Below are 22083 nucleotides of genomic sequence, written 5' to 3'. Positions count from 1 at the left end.
ACCCCACAAAAAGGTACTGAAGCTTTCCATTCTTATTGCCTCTGACCTTGGTGATGGGGAGTCCTGCAGAATCCAGAGCTCTACATCAAGAAGTTAAACACATTCACAGCTCAGAAATCAAAGAAGCTAACAGAGGATTCAGGGAAATAAAGAGCAATTGCAGGCCTAACTGCAACTTTATGCCAATAAGATGTCAGTAGATCAGTAACAGCATGTGTAAAGTACAAAATGGCTACTACTTCCAATCTCTCAAGAATTTTCCTTGTGGCCCGCTCTAACCAGAAACATCTAAGCAAGGGAATTCTGAGAAAGAAAGTTCAAGGTAACCAAATTGACCCATTACAAAGCCATTACATTCTTCAATGCTTAAATGTCTCTTCAGACCCTTTTATTGAGTTAGCTTTACTAAATTATGTTTTTCCTGCGGAAATAGTCCATTCACTTGGTTTAAAAAAATTATTGGCATCACAGAGAACCTCATAAATATTTATAATTTTTGTTTTTATATAAGTTAAGAAATTTTAATTTAAAAATTTTTTAAATTAAAAATTAAAAAATTATTGGCATAAAGTTATCCACAGAATTCTTATGAAATTCCTTTTAGCATTTTATGATAGATCTACAGTTTTATTCCTTTTTCACTCATTCATTAATATGATTATCTTTATATTGGTTTTTTTGTTTCTTTTAATTTTTAATTTTTTTGTTTAGTTATACATGACAGTAGAATGAATTTATGCATTTTAATATATAATACATAGATGGGATATAATTTCTTCTTTATCTGAGTGTACATGTTGTAGAATCACATTGGTCATGCAGTCATAAAGTAATAATGTCTTTTGTTCTACTATCCTTTCTATCCCCAAATTCCCTCCCCTCCTATGTTGGGTTTTAATTTAATTGCATTATGATTAGAGAAGGTAATATCTTTGTTATTGATTGGTATTTAAGTTTTGTGCTCAATCTTTATATATGTTCCATATGGGCTTGAAAATAATGTATATTCTCTAAAATTGATTGCAGAGTTGTATGTGTGCACATATACACATCTATAAACACTATACACACACACACACACACACAAGACCACAGGCCATCAGGTGGGTTAACTGAGTTGTCCAATCATCTATAAACTAATTTTTATTTACATGATCAATTACTGACAAAGATATTTTAAAATCACCCTCTACCAACTTAACCTGGTAAGTATATAAATTTTTGTATAACTTTTAAACCTTTATTATTAGATGCATATGCATTTATAAATATCATATCTTCCTGGTGAATTATTCCTCTTAGCATTCAGTAATGATATTTTTTTTTATCCCCAATGACATTTTTTGCCTTAAAGTCTAACCCGCCTGATATTAATATTGCTATAGTTTCAATTATGCTCCTTTTTTTTTTCTTTTTCCCCCTTTAGGAGTTTCTTTTACTTTCCTGTAAGCTCAGTTGTCTAGTAAAAGAAAAAAATTTTTTTTTGTTAAATTTTATCCATTATTTCTGGTGTGTGGAGCAGGCAGGATTACAGGATCTGGCATGTTTCTAGATCTTGAAGTTCTAAAACTTTTTTAAAAAGCGAAACATATACTTACTTTTAAACAAAAATCTCATTTTGTTCGACTCAAGATCAGAATAGCAGAATAAATTGCACAGTATATGCATAACCAAGGCCCCATCTTATCAATGAAGGTATCAGACCATATTAATTATAGGGATCAATGTAAATGTATTCACTTAGTACTACCATCAGACATGAAAAAAGTTTTTCTCCCACAGTCTTCCCCAACAATATAATGTGGTCCCCCTCCCTGAAGAGTGGTTCCCCCACAATTAAGGATCACTGGTTTATGGAATCTCCAAAAAAGATTACAATTTAAGAATGGAAATAGTTTATTCCATTAGTAGCTTGGTATTCCTCCTCCCATCCCTCAGTCACAGTTGTTGAACTTAATAGTTCTCTCTGGTGCTCTGTGGGTTCCTTTCAGGATGTTTCCAAACTGCTCTGGTCTCCCAATTAGGTGGCATCCAAGAGACCAACACTAGGCTCAAACCCAGCTTCTCAATGGCAATGGGTGAGTTCCAACATTAGAGGCAAATCTTATCAGCTGACATTTAACCTAGTCTACCAGTTATAGTTTGCTAAGGGCTTCCGACACCCATACTGTGTCTGTTTATGATGGGAATTGGGATCTATTATTCTCGATTAGTGACTATGAATTTCGGTGGTCCTGGAAAAGATTGTAATTTGAGTTCAGCTGTTTACAAGGAGCCTGAGGGAAGCTTTCATTTATAGTTAGCAAACTTGGCATTTGATGTGTTCAACTTCTCATATTTATGCACTACATGGAAAGCCTTTAAAAACTCATTAAAGTCAATGCTTCCATCTTTGTTTAAGTCCATTATATTGGCAAGCTCATCAACTTGGGAATCATCAATATCAACGCTGTAGTGAGTCCTGAAAAGTTTCCACATGGCCCGAAATTCTTCCATGGAGATCAGGCCTAAAAGAACATAGGAGAGAGTGGTGAGTGTTCATTTCAAGACCTACCTCAGGGAAGGATGAGGAAGCCACACTGATTGAAATAGCTCCAATTAGAAGCTCACTAATATACCTGACTATGAAGACACTGACGGAAATGGAGGTAAGGTCATAAATGTAAGCAGCAATATGTCACATGTCACTTTCAACTACCAAGTCATTCTGAGATTATTCTAAATCCAGAATGAGTAAACAGTGAAGAAATGTTAAGGGGATACGAACTGTGGGACTAGACATAGTAGAGAAACTGCAAGAACTAAAATCTAAGGGTGAGGGACATGGAAGGACAACAGAGCAGAGAGCGAAATCAAAGCAGAGGGAAAAGGTACCTTGGGAATCAATGATAAGATTGCAAAGAATGATGTTGCCATATATATATTTATTTATATATATTTATAGTTTTCAGTGGACCTTTATTTTATTTATTTACATGTGGTGCTGAGAATCGAACCCAGTGCCTCACACATGCTAGGCAAGTGCTCTCCCACTGAGCCACCACCCCAGCCCCATGATGTTGCCTTGTTAATAGGCAATAATTTACTTACATGGGTTAATTGTTGTTTTTTTGGTGTTCAAAGGTCTCTGCAGTAGGGGAATAGTTGATTTTTTTTTTCCCTTGTGATGCTGGGGATCAAATCCAGGGCCTTGCACATGCTAGGTAAGCACTTTATCACTGAGCTAATTCCCAGCCCTAATATATATATTTTTTAAGTTTGAAAAGAAGTTAATTGTTCATCAAAGATAAATAGAAAATGAGTTTTTATAGCTCTCAGTCTCCCAAACAGAGCCAGAACTCTAGGAATGATTTTTATTTCAGGAATGACTAAAATATTAAAATGGAAAGTAAATTATTCTTCCATCTATGCTGGTGATTTAGAAAAGGAGCTATTCCAGTTTGACCAATGGCTATTGGGCTTGTATAGAATTCTATGGTCTAAAATACAGAATTTTGGGCCAAACTAAAATAACAACAACATTAAATGTGAATTTGATTCCTTCAAATTTCATCAACTTTGTATGAAGAATGAAATAGATGAAAACAGTTCTAATTTCAGAGAAGCACGCCAGTCTTTTCTTTCTACTACTACTGAACTAATCAAAGTTCATTTACCTGAGTGATCAGAGTCAATGACATTAAATATGATTTGCAGATCAGATCGGTATCTGTACAGAGTTTCAATTAGAGTAGATTGGACCTAAAACAAAGATTTTCTAAGTGTTAAAACAAAGAAATAATGACAGAGATTTTAGCAAATGTAACAAACACAAGACATCATCACTAATTCAAATTATATGATTTAAATAGAAATTTGAGAAGGCAAGCCTTCTGTTGGCCCAACCATGCTTTTTTTTTTTTTTTTTTTTTTTTTTGGTACTGAGGATTGAATCCAGGGGTGCTTTACCACTGAGCTAAGTCCCCAGTCCTTTATTTATTTTTTATTTTGAGGTTGGGTTCAAACTTGTGTTCCTCCTACCTCGGCCTCCCAAGTCACTGGGATTACAGGTCTGTGCCACTGTGTCCAGGTTGGCCCAACCATCTTTAATCAGATAAAATATCTTGCTCTATCTGATTCAAATGTATGATATGTCAAGGTCATTGTACTGTCATGTATAACTAATTAAAACAAAACAAAACAAAAAAAGATCTTGCTCTCGTGTTCCTTAGGGGACCAAAGTAAAAAGATAGCAATAAATAACAATTGCCAACACATACAGAAAGCTTTATGTGTATCATTTCATTCAGTACTTGACAACCATAAGGAATAGGAACAGACCATTATTATGTCCATTTTACAGATTAGAAAACAAAGTAACTTTCCCAAAGGTTACATCACATAGCTATGAATCTGACTCAGCTCTCTGAAACCAAGATCTATGATCTTAATCACCATGGTAAACTGCTTCTGAAGTCAGGCCAAAAGCCTCCTTCCTAAGGATATTTTAGCTTTCAACCTGCACTTTTACTTCCCTTTTCTGTTTTTCTCATCTTCCCTGCAAACAATAAACTAAGTCCTAACTCCAATCAGCTCAATGTTATAACTAATTACTGATGAAATGTTAACTAATAAGAGCTGCAATCTGATAACTCCCTGGGATATTCCCTTTTTATTAAGAGATTTTATGCTTTAAAATTCTTTAAGACATATTCTAGTTCATGTCAGCAAGTCTATACATGGTTTGGAATACATTAACTATTGTTAAGCGGTATGCTGCATGAAAGAATGAATGTCACATCTGCCATTCTGCTGGACAGTAATTAAACAAGAATCATATATTTGACATGAGTTTTCATGCCAAAGCTATTTCCTTTTTCTTTTTGTCTATCTTTAGAAGGTATAAATTTTCTGAACAGACCACAAAGTACCTTTGGTCTTTTCTGAAATTGCCACTCCCATCCATTAGATGATTCCATTCTTAACTTTTCAAAGGATTGAGTTACTTAGAGGTTGTCCCAAGGGTATTTCCCCCAGCCAGGTTTTAGTTGGGGCTATGTGTCACTTGCCTCTTTCACAGGTTTTTCAATGTGGACATCCTGGAAGCTGGACATGTAGTCAACATTTCCATTTTTGTCTATGTTTACCAGACGCAAACTCAGAGATCTCCATGGTAAGTTCAGCCCCAAAATGCTCTCCATAGAAAAAGCCCATTGGGCTATTGAAATTTTTCCTAACAACAACAACAAAACAAACAAACAAACAAAAAAGCACCCATATAATTTGTTATAATTTGACAAAAAATACGTATGTCCCTTGGCAAAGCCAGTAACAGCATGGGGTTTTGAGGCCTGAGGGCCTGCTGGTTTCCTTCATGATCTGTCCTACTCTGGTCCTAGAGCTCTGAGGAAGAAAAAACTATGGATAGTCTTTCATATTCCACAGATCTTGCCTGTACTGTCATGTGTAAGAAATCATACTTAGGGTATTACATTGTTTTTGTCTTTTTCTGATTAATGAATTAAGTTATACCTATTTATTATAGAAGATTTAAAAATATACAAAGGATAAAAAATTTAGTTTGATTTTTAATATTTCAGTATATTACTCATCTATCTTCCCAATATCTTTTCCCAAAAATATTAAATGTAATTTTTCAAAATATAAGTATCTTTATTTTTCTGATTATTAAAAATTATTCATTTTAAATGATTTTGAATAAATATAAAACAATGTTATAACTTCTAGTTTTTTTCTATGTATATAAATGTGTATACATAAATGTATATATAGTTTATCTTTCTTAAAATCAAATATTATTGTACTCTAGCATTACCGCCACCCCCCACCCAGGGTTAAGGACCAAACTTAACTAGGCAAGCACTCTACCACTACGTAAATCCCAAGTCCCCATGTATATATGTTTTATATACATGTATTGATATGGTATAACACACATACACACAAACATTTAGTCTAACCTATTTTTTATTTTACTTACATCATGGACTTCCATCTATGTTAATAAACATAGATCTACATTGTCATTTTAATGGCTATGAAACTATTCCATTATTTCCTTAGGACCATTCCTAGAAGTGGAACTGAATGATCAAATGGTATGCAGATTTTTAAGGCTTTTGATAAACGCGGTCATCCCTTCGTATCCATGGGGGATTGATTCTAAAACCCCCTTACGGATACAAAATTCCACAGATGGTCAACTCCCTTATATAAATGATTAAGTGTTTGCATATAACCTACATATAGCCTCCCATATACTTTAAGTCATCTCTAGATTATTTATAACACCTAACACAATGTAAATAGTAAACAGATTGATTTTTTAATATTTCAAAATATTTTTCCAAATATTTTGTCTTTTTTCTTTTTAAAATTAATTAATTTATTTTAATTAGGTATATATGGGGAAGAACAGGCCCAGCAACCCGGCAGGGGCAGAGCCGCCCCAGTGCCTGCTAGGTAGGCGGACCTGCGACTCACCGGCAGAACAGGCCCAGCAAAAGGCGCAGGGGAAAAGCCGCTCCAGTGCCTGCTAGGTAGGTGGACCTGCGACTCACCGGCAGAACAGGCCCAGCAACCCGTGCAGGGGCAGAGCCGCCCCAGCGCCTGCTAGGTAGGCGGACCTGTGACCACCGACAGAACAGGCCCAGCAAACGGCGCAGGGGAAAAGCCACCCCAGCGCCTGCTAGGTAGGCGAACCTGCGACTCACTGGCAGAACAGGCCCAGCGGCCTGCGGAGGGGAAGAGCCGCCCCAGCGCCTGCAAGGTAGGTGGACCTGCGACCACCGACAGAACAGGCCCAGCGGCCTGTGGAGGGGCAGAGCCGCCCCAGCGCATGCAAGGTAGGCAGACCTGCGACCCACCACCAGAACAGGCCCAGAAGCCCGACAGTGTGGTAGATACATCGCCCCGGTTGGGGGAAGGACAGAGCTGCCGCCCTTGCCTGCTAGGTAGGCGGACCTGCGACCACCAACAGAACAGGCCCAGCAGCCTGCGGAGGGGCAGAGCCGCCCCCCGCGCCTGCAAGGTAGACAGACCTGCAACCGACAGACAGATCAGGCCCAGCGGCCCGTGGAGGGGCAGAACTGCCGCCTGCACCTGCAAGGTAGGCAGACCTGCTACCGACCAGCAGAACAGGTCCAGCAGCCTGCCGGCGGGGTAGGCACATTGTCCCAAATGGAGGAGGGGCAGAACCGCCGCCCGCGCCTTCGAGGGAGACTTTGCAACTATACAAGAGCAATATAAATATACAGGGGGAAAAGTCAATAACACAACAGTTTCACCAAGCAGAAAGAAACGCGAGCAGTATGAAAAGACAAGGAAAGAAAGGACCACAAGCAATGCAGGTCAACTCAACTTTAGAAGAGGTAATATCTGCAGCAGATGGAATGTCAGATAAAGAATTCAGGAGATACATGCTTCAGATGATCTGGAGTCTCAAGGAAGACATTAGACAGCAAAATCAGACAATGAAAGATCTCTTCAACAATGAAATACATAAACAAATCCAAGAAGCAAAAGATCAACTATACAGGGAGATAGAGGTTATAAAAAACAAACAAACAGAAATCCTAGAAATGCAGGAAGCAATAAACCAACTTAAAAACTCAATTGAGAATACTACCAGCAGAGTAGAACACTTAGAAGATAGAACATCAGACAATGAAGACAAAGTATTTCAACTTGAAAAGAACATAGACAGCTCAGCAAGAGTGTTAAGAAACCATGAGAAGAACATCCAAGAAATATGGGATAACATAAAGAGACCAAACCTAAGAGTCATTGGGATACAGGAAGGTATAGAGGTCCAAACCAAAGGAATGAGCAATCTATTCAATGAAATAATACGAGAAAACTTCTCAGACTTGAAGAACAGACAGAATCCCAAATCCTAGAATCCTACAGGACGCCGAATGTGCAAAATCATAAGAGATCCACACCTAGACACATTATAATGAAGATGCCCAACATACAGAATAAGGAGAGAATTTTAAAAGCTACAAGAGAAAGGAGATTACATTTAGGGGTAAACCAATCAGGATAACAGCTGATCTTTCAATACAGACTCTGAAAGCTAGAAGATCCTGGAATAACATATTTCAAACACTGAAAGAAAATGGGTTCCAACCAAGAATTGTGTATCCAGCAAAATTAAGCTTCAGGATGGAAGATTAAATTAAAACCTTCCACGATAAACAAAAGTTAAAAGAATTTGCAGCTAGAAAAACATCTCTTTCATCCTCGGCAAAACATTACAGGAAGAGGAAAAGGAAAATAACAATGAAAACCAACAGTGGGAGGTAGTACAGTAAAGGGGGGAAAAATAATCAAAGAAGAAAAACAAACCATGTTAAGTAACATAAATAAACAAATATGGCTGGAAGAACAACCCATATCTCAATAATAACCTTAAATGTTAATGGCTTAAACTCACCAATTAAGAGATACAGGCTAGTAGAATGGATCACAAAACAAGACCCAACAATGTGCTGCCTACAAGAAACGCATTTGATAGGAAAAGACATACATAGACTGAAGGTGAAAGGCTGGGAAAAATCATATCACTCATATGGACTTCGGAAACAAGCAGGAGTGTCCATACTCACATCAAATAAAATATATTTCAAGCCAAAGTTAATTAAAAGGGATAAAGAGGGACACTACATACTGCTCAAGGGAACCATACACCAACAAGACATAACAATCATAAATATATATGCCCCAAACAATGGTGCAGCTATGTTCATCAAACAAACTCTTCTCAAGTTCAAGAGTCTAATAGATCACCATACAATAATCATGGGAGACTTCAACACACCTCTCTCACCACTGGACAGATCTTCCAAACAAAAGTTGAATAAGGAAACTATAGAACTCAATAACACAATTAATAACCTAGACTTAATTGACATATATAGAATATACCACCCAACATCAAGCAGTTACACTTTTTTCTCAGCAGCACATGGATCCTTTTCAAAAATAGATCATATATTATGTCACAGGGCAACTCTTAGCCAGTATAAAGGAGTAGAGATAATACCATGCATCTTATCTGATCATAATGGAATGAAACTGAAAACCAACGATAAAAGAAGGATGGAAAAATCATGCAACACTTGGAGAATGAACAATAGGTTACTGAATGATCAATGGGTTATAGAAGACATCAAGGAGGAAATTAAAAAATTCTTAGAGATAAATGAAAACACAGACACAACATATCGGAATCTATGGGACACATTGAAAGCAGTTCTAAGAGGAAAATTCATTGCTTGGAGTTCATTCCTTAAAAAAAGAAGAAACCAACAAATAAATGATCTCATACTTCATTTCAAAATCCTAGAAAAAGAAGAGCAAAACAACAGCAAAAGAAGTAGAAGGCAAGAAATAATTAGAATCAGAGCTGAAATTAATGAAATCGAAACAAAAGAAACAATTGAAAACATTGACAAAACTAAAAGTTGGTTCTTTGAAAAAATAAATAAAATCGACAGACCCTTAGCCATGCTAACAAAGAGAAGAAGAGAGAGAACTCAAATTACTAGCATACGGGATGAAAAAGGCAATATCACAACAAACACTTCAGAAATACAGAAGATAATCAGAAATTATTTTGAATCCTTATACTCCAATAAAATAGAAGATAGTGAAGGCATCAATAAATTTCTTAAGTCATATGATCTGCCCAGATTGAGTCAGAAGGATATAGACAACCTAAACAGACCAATATCAATTGAGGAAATAGAAGAAACCATCAAAAGACTACCAACTAAGAAAAGCCCAGGACCGGATGGGTATACAGCAGAGTTTTACAAAACCTTTAAAGAGGAACTAACACCAATACTTTTCAAGCTATTTCAGGAAATAGAAAAAGAGGGAGAACTTCCAAATTCATTCTACGAGGCCAACATCACCCTGATGCCTAAACCAGACAAAGACACTTAAAAGAAAGAAAACTACAGACCAATCTCTCTAATGAACCTAGATGCAAAAATCCTCAATAAAATTCTGGCGAATCGGATTAAAAAACATATCAAAAAAAATTGTGCACCATGATCAAGTAGGATTCATCCCTGGGATGCAAGGCTGGTTCAATATACGGAAATCAATAAATGTTATTCACCACGTCAATAGACTTAAAGATAAGAACCATATGATCATCTTGATAGATGCAGAAAAAGCATTCGACAAAGTACAGCATCCCTTTATATTCAAAACTCTAGAAAAACTAGGGATAACAGGAACATACCTCAACATTGTAAAAGCAATCTATGCTAAGCCTCAGGCTAGCATCATTCTGAATGGAGAAAAATTGAAGGCATTCCCTCTCAAATCTGGAACAAGACAGGGATGCCCTCTCTCACCACTTCTGTTCAACATAGTTCTCGAAACACTGGCCAGAGCAATTAGACAGACGAAAGAAATTAAAGGCATAAAAATAGGAAAAGAAGAATTTAAATTGTCACTATTTGCAGATGACATGATTCTATTCCTAGCAGACCCAAAAGGGTCTACAAAGAAACTATTAGAGCTAATAAATGAATTCAGCAAAGTGGCAGGATATAAAATCAACACGCATAAATCAAAGGTATTCCTGTATATCAGCAACAAATCCTCTGAAATGGAAATGAGGACAACCACTCCATTCACAATATCCTCAAAAAAATAAAATACTTGGGAATCAACCTAACAAAAGAGGTGAAAGACTTATACAATGAAAACTACAGAACCCTAAAGAGAGAAATTGAAGATCTTAGAAGATGGAAAAATATACCCTGTTCATGGATAGGCAGAACTAACATCATCAAAATGGCAATATTACCAAAAGTTCTCTATAGGTTTAATGCAATGCCAATCAAAATCCCAACGGCACTTCTTGTAGAAATAGGTAAAGCAATCATGAAATTCATATGGAAAAATAAAAGACCCAGAATAGCAAAAACAACTCTAAGCAGGAAGTGTGAATCAGGCGGTATAGTGATACCAGATCTCAAACTATACTACAGAGCAATAGTAACAAAAACAGCATGGTACTGGTATCAAAACAGTGGGGTGGACCAATGGTACAGAATAGAGGACACAGAAACGAATCCACAAAACTACAACTATCTTATATTTGATAAAGGGGCTAAAAACATGAAATGGAGAAAGGATAGCATCTTCAACAAATGGTGCTGGGAAAACTGGAAATCCATATGCAACAAAATGAAACTGAATCCCTTTCTCTCGCCATGCACAAAAGTTAACTCAAAATGGATCAAGGAGCTTGATATCAAATCAGAGACACGGCATCTGATAGAAGAAAAAGTTGGCTACGATCTACATACTGTGGGGTCTGGCTCCAAATTCCTCAATAGGACACCCATAGCACAAGAGTTAATAACTAGAATCAACAAATGGGACTTACTCAAACTAAAAAGTTTTTTCTCAGCAAGAGAAACAATAAGAGAGGTAAATAGGGAGCCTACATCCTGGGAACAAATCTTTACTCCTCACACTTCAGATAGAGCCCTAATATCCAGAGTACACAAAGAACTCAAAAAATTAAATAATAAGAAAACGAATAACCCAATCAACAAATGGGTCAAGGACCTGAACAGATGCTTCTCAGAGGAGGACATACAATCAATCAACAAATACATGAAAAAATGCTCACCATCTCTAGCAGTCAGAGAAATGCAAATCAAAACCACCCTAAGATACCATCTCACTCCAGTAAGATTGGCAGCCATTCTGAAGTCAAACAACAAGTGCTGGCGAGGATGTGGGGAAAAGGGTACACTTCTACATTGCTGGTGGGACTGCAAATTGGTGCGGCCAATTTGGAAAGCAGTATGGAGATTTCTTGGAAAGCTAGGAATGGAACCACCATTTGACCCAGCTATTCCCCTTCTCGGTCTATTCCCTAAAGACCTAAAAAGAGCATGCTACAGGGACACTGCTACATCGATGTTCATAGCAGCACAATTCACAATAGCAAGACTGTGGAACCAACCTAGATGCCCTTCAATAGACGAATGGATAAAAAAAATGTGGCATTTATACACAATGGAGTATTACTCTGCATTAAAAAATGACAAAATCATAGAATTTGCAGGGAAATGGATGGCATTAGAGCAGATTATGCTAAGTGAAGCTAGCCAATCCCTAAAAAACAAATGCCAAATGTCTTCTTTGATATAAGGAGAGTAACTAAGAACAGAGTTGGGAGGAAGAGCATGAGAAGAAGATTAACATTAAACAGGGGTGAGAGGTGGGAGGGAAAAGGAAAGAGAAGGGAAATTGCATGGAAATGGAAGGAGACCCTCATGGTTATACAAAATTACATACAAGAGGAAGTGAGGGGAAAGGGGGAAAAAATAAGGGGGAGAAATGAATTACAGTAGATAGGGTAGAGAGAGAAGAGGGAGGGGAGGGGATGGGGGATAGTAAAGGATAGGAAAGGCAGCAGAATACAACAGACACTAGTATAGCAATATGTAAAACAGTGGATGTGTAACCGATGTGAAGCTGCAATCTGTATACGGGGTGAAAATGGGAGTTCATAACCCACTTGAATCAAAGTGTGAAGTATGATATGTCAAGAACTATGTAATGTTTTGAACAACCAACAATAAAAATTTTTTAAAAAATGATTTCAAAATAAAACATTTTTCTAAAAATGTAAAAAAAAAATTAGGTATATATGACCTCAGAAAGCATTTTGATTCATCGTACACAACTGCAGCACAACTTTACACTTCTATGGTTGTACACAATGTAGGGTCACACCATATGTGCACTCATACATGTATCTAGGGTAATGATGTCCATCTCATTCTACCATCTTTCCTGCCCCCATGCACCCTCCCTCCTCTCCCTTCCCTTTGCCCAATGAAAGTTCCTCCATTTTTCACATCCCCCCCCCCAAACTCCCTTCCAACCCCACCCTACCCCTGTTATGGACCAGTATCCACTTATCAGAGAGAACATTTGGCCTTTGTTTTTGTTTGGGGCGGGGGGATTGGCTTACTTCGCTTAGCATGATATTCTCCAACTCTCCAACTCCATCCATTTACCTGCAAATGCCATAATTTTATTATCTTTTACTGATGAGTAATATTCCATTGTGTATATATACACCATAGTTTCTTTATCCATTCATCTATTGAAGGGCATCTAAGTTGCTTCCACAGTTTAGCTATTATGAATTGAGCTGTTATGAACATTGATGTGGCTTGTTACTATAGTATGCTGATTTTAAGTCCTTTGGTTATAGACCGAGGAGTGGGATAGCTGGGTCAGATGGTGGCTCCATTCCAAGTTTTCTAAGGAATCTCCATACAGCTTTCCAGACTGGCTGCACCAATTTGCAGTCCCACCAATAATGTATGAGTGTGCCTTTTCCCCAACATCCCCGTCAACATTTATTGTTGTCTGTATTCTTGGTAACTGCCATTCTGACTGGTGTGAGATGAAATCTTAGAGTAGTTTTGATTTGCATTTCTATAATTACTAGAGATGTTGAACAAACATTTTTTTCATATGTTTGTTGATCAAATGTATATCTTCTTCTGAGAAGTGTCTGTTCAGCTCCTTAGCCCATTTATTGATTGGTTTCTTTTTTTTTTTTTTTTTTTTGGTGTTAAGTTTTTTGAGTTCTTTATATATCCTGGAGATTAGTGCTCTGACATGAGTGTGGCAAAAATATGCTCCCAAAACGCAGGCTCTCTGTTGCAATATTTTATCTTAATGGTGCACTGTAAATGCAGTGGCATCCACCCTTCTAGTGAGTTACACTGGCACCACAGTGGGAGGGCTCCATCCTCTTCAGTCCTAGCCAATTAGCTGGAGACCAACTCTGAGTGGAGGTCCATTAGTAAACTTCTGTCCCACCTAGTGGGCCAGAGCTATTCCCTCAGCAATGTGGTCTTAATTTCAACCTTGGTTAGGAGTTGAGGAATTCTTCTAAGTATGTACTATCCTTGAATACGCTCTCTCAGCTTTAGAGATAATAGCTCCTCTCTATACTTGCTATTTCAATTTTTTTAAGAGTTCTCTTGTATCCTTTTTAATAGTTAATCATCTTTTACTAGTTAATAATTCTTTATATTAAATTTCCCAGTTCAAATTATTGATGTGGTTTCTGCACCCTAAATAGACTCTAATACATACACTAATATATGGAAATGAAATCAATTTTTGTATATTGACTTTGTGTTTGACAACTTGCTAAATTCATTTATTAATTCCAGTAGTTTTTCTGTGTATTCCTTTGGATTTTCTGTATTTTCAATTAAGTTGTCTACACTTAGCGACAGTTTTATTTCTACCTTTTTAAGTTTTATTTTATCTCTTTTATTTGCCTTATTGGACTGGCTAGCATCCCTACTAGAATGTTTAACAGATGTCCTGATAGTGGGCATCTGTTATTAGTTTCCTATTGCTTTAATACCAAATTAACACTGATTTATTTATTTATTTATTTTTTTATTGGTTGTTCACAACATTACAAAGCTCTTGACATAACATACTTCATACATTGGACTGAAGTGGGTTATGAACCCCCAATTTTACCCCAAATGCAGATTGCAGAGTCACATCGGTTACACTTCCACAATTTTACATAATGTCCTATTGGTCATTGTTGTATTCTGCTACCTTTCCTATCCCCTACTATCCCCCCTCCCCTCCCCTCCCAACTTCTCTCTCTACCCCATCTACTGTAATTCATTTCTCTCCTTGTTTATTTTCCCATTCCCTCACAACCTCTTGTATGTAATTTTGTATAGCAATGAGGGTCTCCCTTCATTTCCATGCAATTTCCCTTTTCTCACCCTTTCCCTCCCATCTCATGTCTCTGTTTAATGTTAATCTTTTCTTCCTACTCTTCCTCCCTGCTCTGTTCATAGTTGCTCTCATTATATCAAAGAAGACATTTGGTATTTGTTTTTTAGGGATTGGCTAGCTTCACTAAGCATAATCTGCTCTAGTGCCATCCATTTCCCTGCAAATTCTATGATTTTGTCATTTTTTATTGCTGCATAGTACTCCATTGTGTATAGATGCCACATTTTTCTTATCCATTCATCTACTGAGGGGCATCTGGGTTGGTTCCACAGTCTAGCAATTGTGAATTGTGCTGCTATGAACATCGATGTGGCAGTATCCCTGTAGCATGCTCTTTTAAGGTCTTCAGGGAATAGTCCAAGAAGGGCAATAGCAGGGTCAAATGGTGGTTCCATTCCCATCTTTCCCAGGAATCTCCAAACTGCTTTCCAAATTGGCCGCACCAATTTGCAGTCCCACCAGCAATGTACAAGTGTACCCTTTTCTCCACAACCTCTCCAGCACTTGTTGTTGTTTGACTTCATAGTGGCTGCCAATCTTACTGGAGTGAGATGGTATCTTAGGGTGGTTTTGATTTGCATTTCTCTAACTGCTAGAGATGGTGAGCATTTTTTCATGTACTTATTGATTGATTGTATATCCTCCTCTGAGAAGTGTCTGTTCAGGTCCTTGGCCCATTTGTTGATTGGGTTATTTGTTATCTTATTGTCTAATTTTTTGAGTTCTTTGTATACTCTGGATATTAGGGCTCTATCTGAAGTGTGAGGAGTAAAGATTTGTTCCAAATTAACACTGATTTAGTAGTGAAACAACACAAAGGTATTCTCTTACAGTTCTGGAGGTCAGATGTCTGAATTAGCTTTCCTGGGCAAAAGTCAAGGTGTCAGCAAGGCTGGTTCCTTCTAAAGGCTCTGAAGGGGGGAATCTGTTTCCTTGCCTCTTCCAAGCTTCTAATGGTTGCCTATGTTTATTGGCTTTGGGCCTTTTCTTCCATCTTCAAAGGATTTCAATATCTGGTTCCATCATCATAGAACCTTCCCTTCTGACTTTGCCTCCTCCTACATACTTCTTAAAAGAACCACTGTGATTACATTAGGCCCACTTGATAATGCAGGACAATCTCCCCAGGTAAAGATCCTGAAGTTAATCACACTTTGAAGTCCCTTTTTTCATATAAGGTACCATACTAAGATTCGGGAATGAGGATGTGGACAGAAGCCTACCAGAGCATCCTACTTTCATTCCCACTTTTTCTCCATCAAGTATGCTGTTTGTTATAAGCTTTGATAGATATCCTTTGTGAGATTAAGGAAGTTCACCTCTATTTAGTTTTCTAAATTTTCTTTTAAATCATAAAACTAGGGTGATATAAATGTTTTCTTATTTTGAGAGAATTATGTCTTCTTTAATTTGTTAAAGTGGTAAATTACATTGATTTATTTTCGAATGTTTAAAAAACCTAGAATTCCTAGCATTCCTAGGGGGAAAAACAACCTGGTTGGCTAATATTTCATTTAGGATTTTTTTTTTCATCTAAATGCATCATTGAGATTAGACCTTAATTTTCCTTTTCCATAATATTCTTGTTAGGTTTTGATATCAAGGTGATGCTGATCTCCTAAAATAATCTGGGAAGTGTTCCCTCCATTTCTGAGATTTTATAAGACTTCTTTTCTTTCTTAAATGTATATTGCAATGATTAATAAAACTGAGAGCAGAGCTTTCTTTTCATAAAGTTTTAAACTTTCAGATTCAATTTATTTAATAGTTACAGGATTTCTCAGATTTTCTATTTTTGTGTCAACTTGTGTGTGTGTAAATATGTATATTTTAGGAATGTGTCTATTTGGTCTGAATTTTGAATTCATTGGCATTACAGTTTTTACAATACATCTTATGATCTTCCTAAAGTCTGCAGTAATACCTTTTTCAATGTTGGCATTGGTTATCTGTGCTTATGCATGTGCACTCTCTTCCTTATGCATTCTTTCTTTTACTAGTGTTTTATCAACTTTGCCAGTTTTTTCAAAACACTATTTTTTCACTTTGTTAATCACAGTTTCATCTTTTAAAATATATGCATTTAAGGTTATCAATACCTCTCTAATTTGCATTCCATAGTTTTAAATGTTGTATTTTCATTATCATTTGGTTTCATTATTCTAATTTCCACTGTGATTTCTTCGTTGATCCAAGGATTATTCAGAAGTGCATTTCTTATTTCCAAGACAAAAGAGGATTTTATGGCTAGATTGTGTTATTGAGTTGTAGCTGCTTTCACTATGCCAGAGAATTAGTTTATTCTATAATGTTTCCAATCCTTCACAATCTGTTGAGATTTGCTTTATGTGCCAGTTTATGGTCAATTTTTTAAAATGTTCCATTTGTGCTTGACAAGAATATGTATTCTGAAATGTTGGGTTCGGCATTCTTTGTATGTTTCCCTTCAGGGAAAGGTTGCTAATATTGTGTTGGTCTCTTCTTTTTGTTCCTGAGAGAAGAGCATTAAAATCTCCCACCATGATGGTGGATTTTCCTACTTCTACTTGTTCTGTTTTTGTATATTTTTTTGAGGCTATATTAATGGGCGCATACACATTTGAGATGGATTTAATTGGCAAATTAACTTTCAATGTATTGTGTATACAATTCCACTGTCAACTGGCTTCTTTTATAGCTGTTGATTAGTCTATGAGTCTTAACTGTTATGCCTTTGTTGCAATGTTTTTACTCCCTGACGACTTTTATGATTTTTCTCTTTGCTATTTGTGCCTTGTAGTTTCAAAAGTGTATGTAGGTAAAAATTTAATTTTATTTATACCTATTTGAGAATCATTGTTCCTCTTTACCTATTACTTTAGCATTTCATCAGTGCTAGAAAAGTCTGAGGCATTTCACATTCTTTCTATTCTCTCCTCTTAGTACCTTGATTAGATATACATTAAACCTTTATTTATTTATTTATTTTAATTGTTGATAAACCTTTATTTTATTTATTTATGTGTGGTACTGAGAATTGAACCCAGTGTCTCACACATGCCAGGCAAGTGCGCTACCGCTGAGCCATAGCTCCAGCCCCAAACCTTATTTTACTATTCATAACTCTTAATCTAGTTCTTTCTTAAGCAGTGTCTAATATTCTGTTTAACATGTCTCATATCTATTTGGTTCTTCTTCAAATCATTTTCAATGCATGTTTGTGATTCCATCTTTTATTTCTTCAAATATTTTATATTCTGTATTTGATAATTTCAATATCTGATATCTTTGGGGGAACTAAAGCTATTGTTGTTTATTTCTGCCTACTCTCACGGTAGCTCATTTCCTTGTTTGGTCATCTTTGGTTGTAAACTCATATTGGCTAATCTTAATCTCTAGATATACTAGTGGATAAAATTAGGGATTCTTCCCTCAAAGATGGATTTGCTTGACAGGAATCAGAAACATTACATACTTACAACTACCCAGAATCACTTTGAAGGTACAAGCATAATGTGGAAGTTCCAAATTCCACCTTTCCACCTTTCTACTATACAATAGTTTAATGTCAGGATCGATTGCTATACCACATTAGCATTTGCCCCAGGACAATCCAGCCTTTTATGCTTGAATGTTGCTCCATGATCCCTCATATGGTTCAAAAAGAATGGAAATGCAGCCAGAAGGTTTACCATACTGGGAGGCTGATAAATGCATTAAAATTATGCCCCTTCCAGCATTAGCTATTTCCTTTCACCAGAATAGTAGTCTAAATCAGGGTTGTTTTTTATATTTTTAGTTAAAAGAAACTTACTGAAAATGAGATATATGCCTGTTTTTGAGAGAATAATGGATTTTAAAAATTTTTATCTGTATCATTCCATTCTAGCAAAAATAGAGAACTGAAATCCTAAGGAAGCAAAGAAAATGAAAACTGATACATGTCACATACAAGTAACATGATATGTTAAGAAATGGTAAGCATTATATAATTTTATTACCTGATCGACTGTGGTCTCGAAGTTGGAAAGCATGCATGAGGTCAGTTTTTCGTGAAATTATTCTCTCTTTTAATATCCTGATGGCACTAGTTTCCATAGCATGTACCCTATGTTGAGAAAACAATAATTAAAGTTACATGAACAATTATCTTCTGTTTCATTTTAATGTGCTGTTACCACTTACTAGTTTCTTTTTTAAATGAATTGCCTAAATTTACACATACCATGGTGAATATATGCATTTATATGGTATGTACATGTCATATATACATATATACACACACAAGTATATATATACACACATGCATTTTGTTAATTTTTTTATTGTTTTTTAGTTGTGTATAGACTCAATGCCTTTATTTGTTTTTATGTGGTGCTAGGATCGAACCCAGTGCATCACACTTGCGAGACAAGTGCTCTACCACTGAGCCACAACTCAGTGGTTAAATTTTAAAAGGACTGCAAATAGTATCTTCTCTTGGATTTCAAAGATTCACATAAACAATTGCTTGAGATAGGAAAATAAAAAGGCTACATCAGATACTAAAATTTACCATTAAGTTACTAAAACAAAACAATAGGTATTGACATAAGAGAGGACATATATGAGTAGAAAATCACAGAAATTTCATATATATCAAACTATATGTTAGAATAACATATGACAACAGAAGTATTACAATTCAGTAGAAAGAGACAATTTTTTTAAATGGGGCTAGCATAGTTAGCTAACCATCTGGACTCAAACTTCTCAGATGATTTACAAAAATAAATTTAAAATAAAGAAGAAAGAGAGGAACAAAATTGTCATAAGATATACAGTTGTCCCTTGGTATCCAGGGAGGATTGGTTCTAGGATCTCCCATGGATACAAAAATCCACAGATGTTCAAGTCCCTTATATAAGATGATCTATTATTTGCATATAACCTGTGCAAGCCTCCCATATATGTCAAATGATCTCTATTTTATTTATATCTAATTTAATGTAAATTCCATGTAAATAGTTGTTATACTCTATTGCTTAGGTAATGAATCAATGATAAGATTGCAAAGAATGATGTTGCTATATATATATATTTATTTATTTTTAGTTTTCAGTGGACCTTTATTTTATTTATTTACATGTGGTGCTGACAATCTCAATAGATGCAGAAAAAATATTTGACAAAATCCATCAGTCTTTTTATGATAAAAATAGCTAACAAACTAGGTATAAAAGGGAACTTACCTGACCTAATAGGTGTCATCTACAAAAAATACATAGCTAACATCATACTTAATGATAGAAAACTGAAATGCATCCCACTTAAGATCAGGAAAAATACAAAGATACCCACTCTCACCAATTTTATTCAACATTATACTGGAGGTTCTAGCCAGGACAACCAGGTAAGGAAAAGAAGTAAAAGTATTCAAATTAGAAAAGAAGTGAAACTATCTGTATTAACATAATATGATCCTGTATAGAGAAAATTCCAAAGAATTTGCTAAAAAACAAATTCATCAAGATTATACAATACCAGATCATTACATAAAAAATCATTTATATGTCTATGTACTAGAAATGAATGATTCAAAAACAAAGAAAACAATTCCAACATAAAAAATAAAATACTTAGAAATAATTTAAACAAATAAATCCAAGACTCATACACTGAAAAGTAGAAAACACTGTTGGAGGAAATTAAAGGAGATCTAAACACATAGAATATTCCATGTTCATAAGATTGGAAGACTTAATATTGTTAGGATGGCAGTGGCTCTCAGATTGATCTACAGGTGTCAATATGTTCCCTACTAAATTCCAGTTGACATTTTTTGCAAGTTGACAAGCTGATTCTAAAATTTACATGGAAAAAATAGCCAAAACAATCTTTAAAAATAAGTACAAAGTTCAACTCACACTTCTGATTTAAACCTTACTACAGATTGAGTACCCCTTATCCAAAATGCTTAGAATTAGTGTTTCAGATTTCAGAGACTTTTGGATTTTGGAATATTTTAATTGATTTTACTGGTGCTCAAAAAATTCTGGATTTAAGGTTTTTCAGAATTTTTCAAATTAGTGATGCTCAATCTGTATAAAGCTACAATAATCAGAATAATGTGGTGCTCATATTACACTAGACAGAGATGAGTGAAATACAATTTGAAGTTCAGAAATGAACCTTTACTTTCATGGTCATTTTTTTCTTTGTCCCCCCACTTTTTAATGCTAGGGAACAAATTCAGGGCCTTGCATACAATAGTTAAGCACTCTACTAATGAGCTACACACTCCCAACTCATATGGTCAATTGACTTTTTGACAAGTGGGCCAAGACAACAAAATGGGGGAAGAAGAGTCTTTGCAACTAATGGTGCTGGGACAAGTGGTCATCCACATATAAAAGTAAAGTTGGACCCCCTACCTCACACCATATATAAAAATTAAATCATAATGGATTAGAGACCTAAATATAAAAGCTAAAACCTATAAAATTCTTAGAAGAAAACATAAGAATAAATCCTTATGACTTTGGCTTAGGCAATGACTTTTTAGATACAACACTAAAAAACAATAAGTTGGACTTCATCAAAATGAAAAACTTTTGTGCTGCAAATACCATCAAGAAAGGTTTGGATTCATCAGGGCTTAGTGCTGTAGAAAGGCATAAGCGTCTAAATAATGTATATAAGCCCAAGGTACTTTGGAAGGATATTCTAACAGGACAATGGAAAGGTCCTGACCCAGTGATTGTCTGGAATCGGGGGTCTGTTTGTGTGTTTCCACAGGGAGAACAGCAGCCAATTTGGATTCCAAAGAGATTAACTAAGGTCCTGACCCAGTGATTGTCTGGAGTCGGGGGTCTGTTCACATGTTTCCACAGGGAGAACAGCAGCCGATTTGGATTCCAGAAAGATTAACTAAAGCGATTTCTACAGACCAAAAAGATGATTTGGCTCAAATCCATAATAGGTGATATCCAAAACTCCAGTTTGGCTATCCTTACATCTGCCACAGAACCAGGATGCTTTTTTCAATATCTATTTTATTATTGCCCTTTCCCACATCATGAAGTTCTATTTTGTTTTTTGAGCTCATACAGACCTAGGTTAATGTTTTGCTGATCAGTTCTATTTTTTGACTATAGAGTTTTTAAACATTGCAATGGAGATTTCGCCTGTAAAAAGTTATAAGGCCTTTACTATTATGTGTTGTATGTATTATATTATGTGTGCATGCTTGTGTTTTAAGTTGTATGTTTGTATGTACGTATGTCCATA

At 35.9% G+C, this 22083-nt stretch overlaps 1 protein-coding gene across 2 annotated transcripts in view; it reads right to left on the bottom strand.

Annotated features, from left to right (window-relative positions):
• Positions 1–1878: 1878 nt before the first annotated feature.
• The window catches only part of PPEF1 (protein phosphatase with EF-hand domain 1), a 137807-nt gene continuing 117602 nt past the window's right edge, over positions 1879–22083 (bottom strand). For both annotated transcript variants that reach the window (XM_081278305.1, XM_081278304.1), the window contains exons 18-21: positions 18816–18922; positions 5049–5212; positions 3657–3741; positions 1879–2507 (exon numbers count right to left, since the gene is read on the bottom strand). In XM_081278305.1, coding sequence (XP_081134431.1) covers positions 2290–2507; positions 3657–3741; positions 5049–5212; positions 18816–18922 — 574 coding nt within the window. In that variant the 3' untranslated portion in view covers positions 1879–2289. The remainder of the gene's footprint in view (positions 2508–3656; positions 3742–5048; positions 5213–18815; positions 18923–22083) is intronic.

Source organism: Spermophilus citellus (assembly GCF_964194105.1).
Source record: "Spermophilus citellus genome assembly, chromosome: X".
NCBI lineage: Eukaryota > Metazoa > Chordata > Mammalia > Rodentia > Sciuridae > Spermophilus > Spermophilus citellus.
Note: the sequence above shows the minus strand (reverse complement) of the source record. Positions and strands in the feature narration are given on the sequence as shown.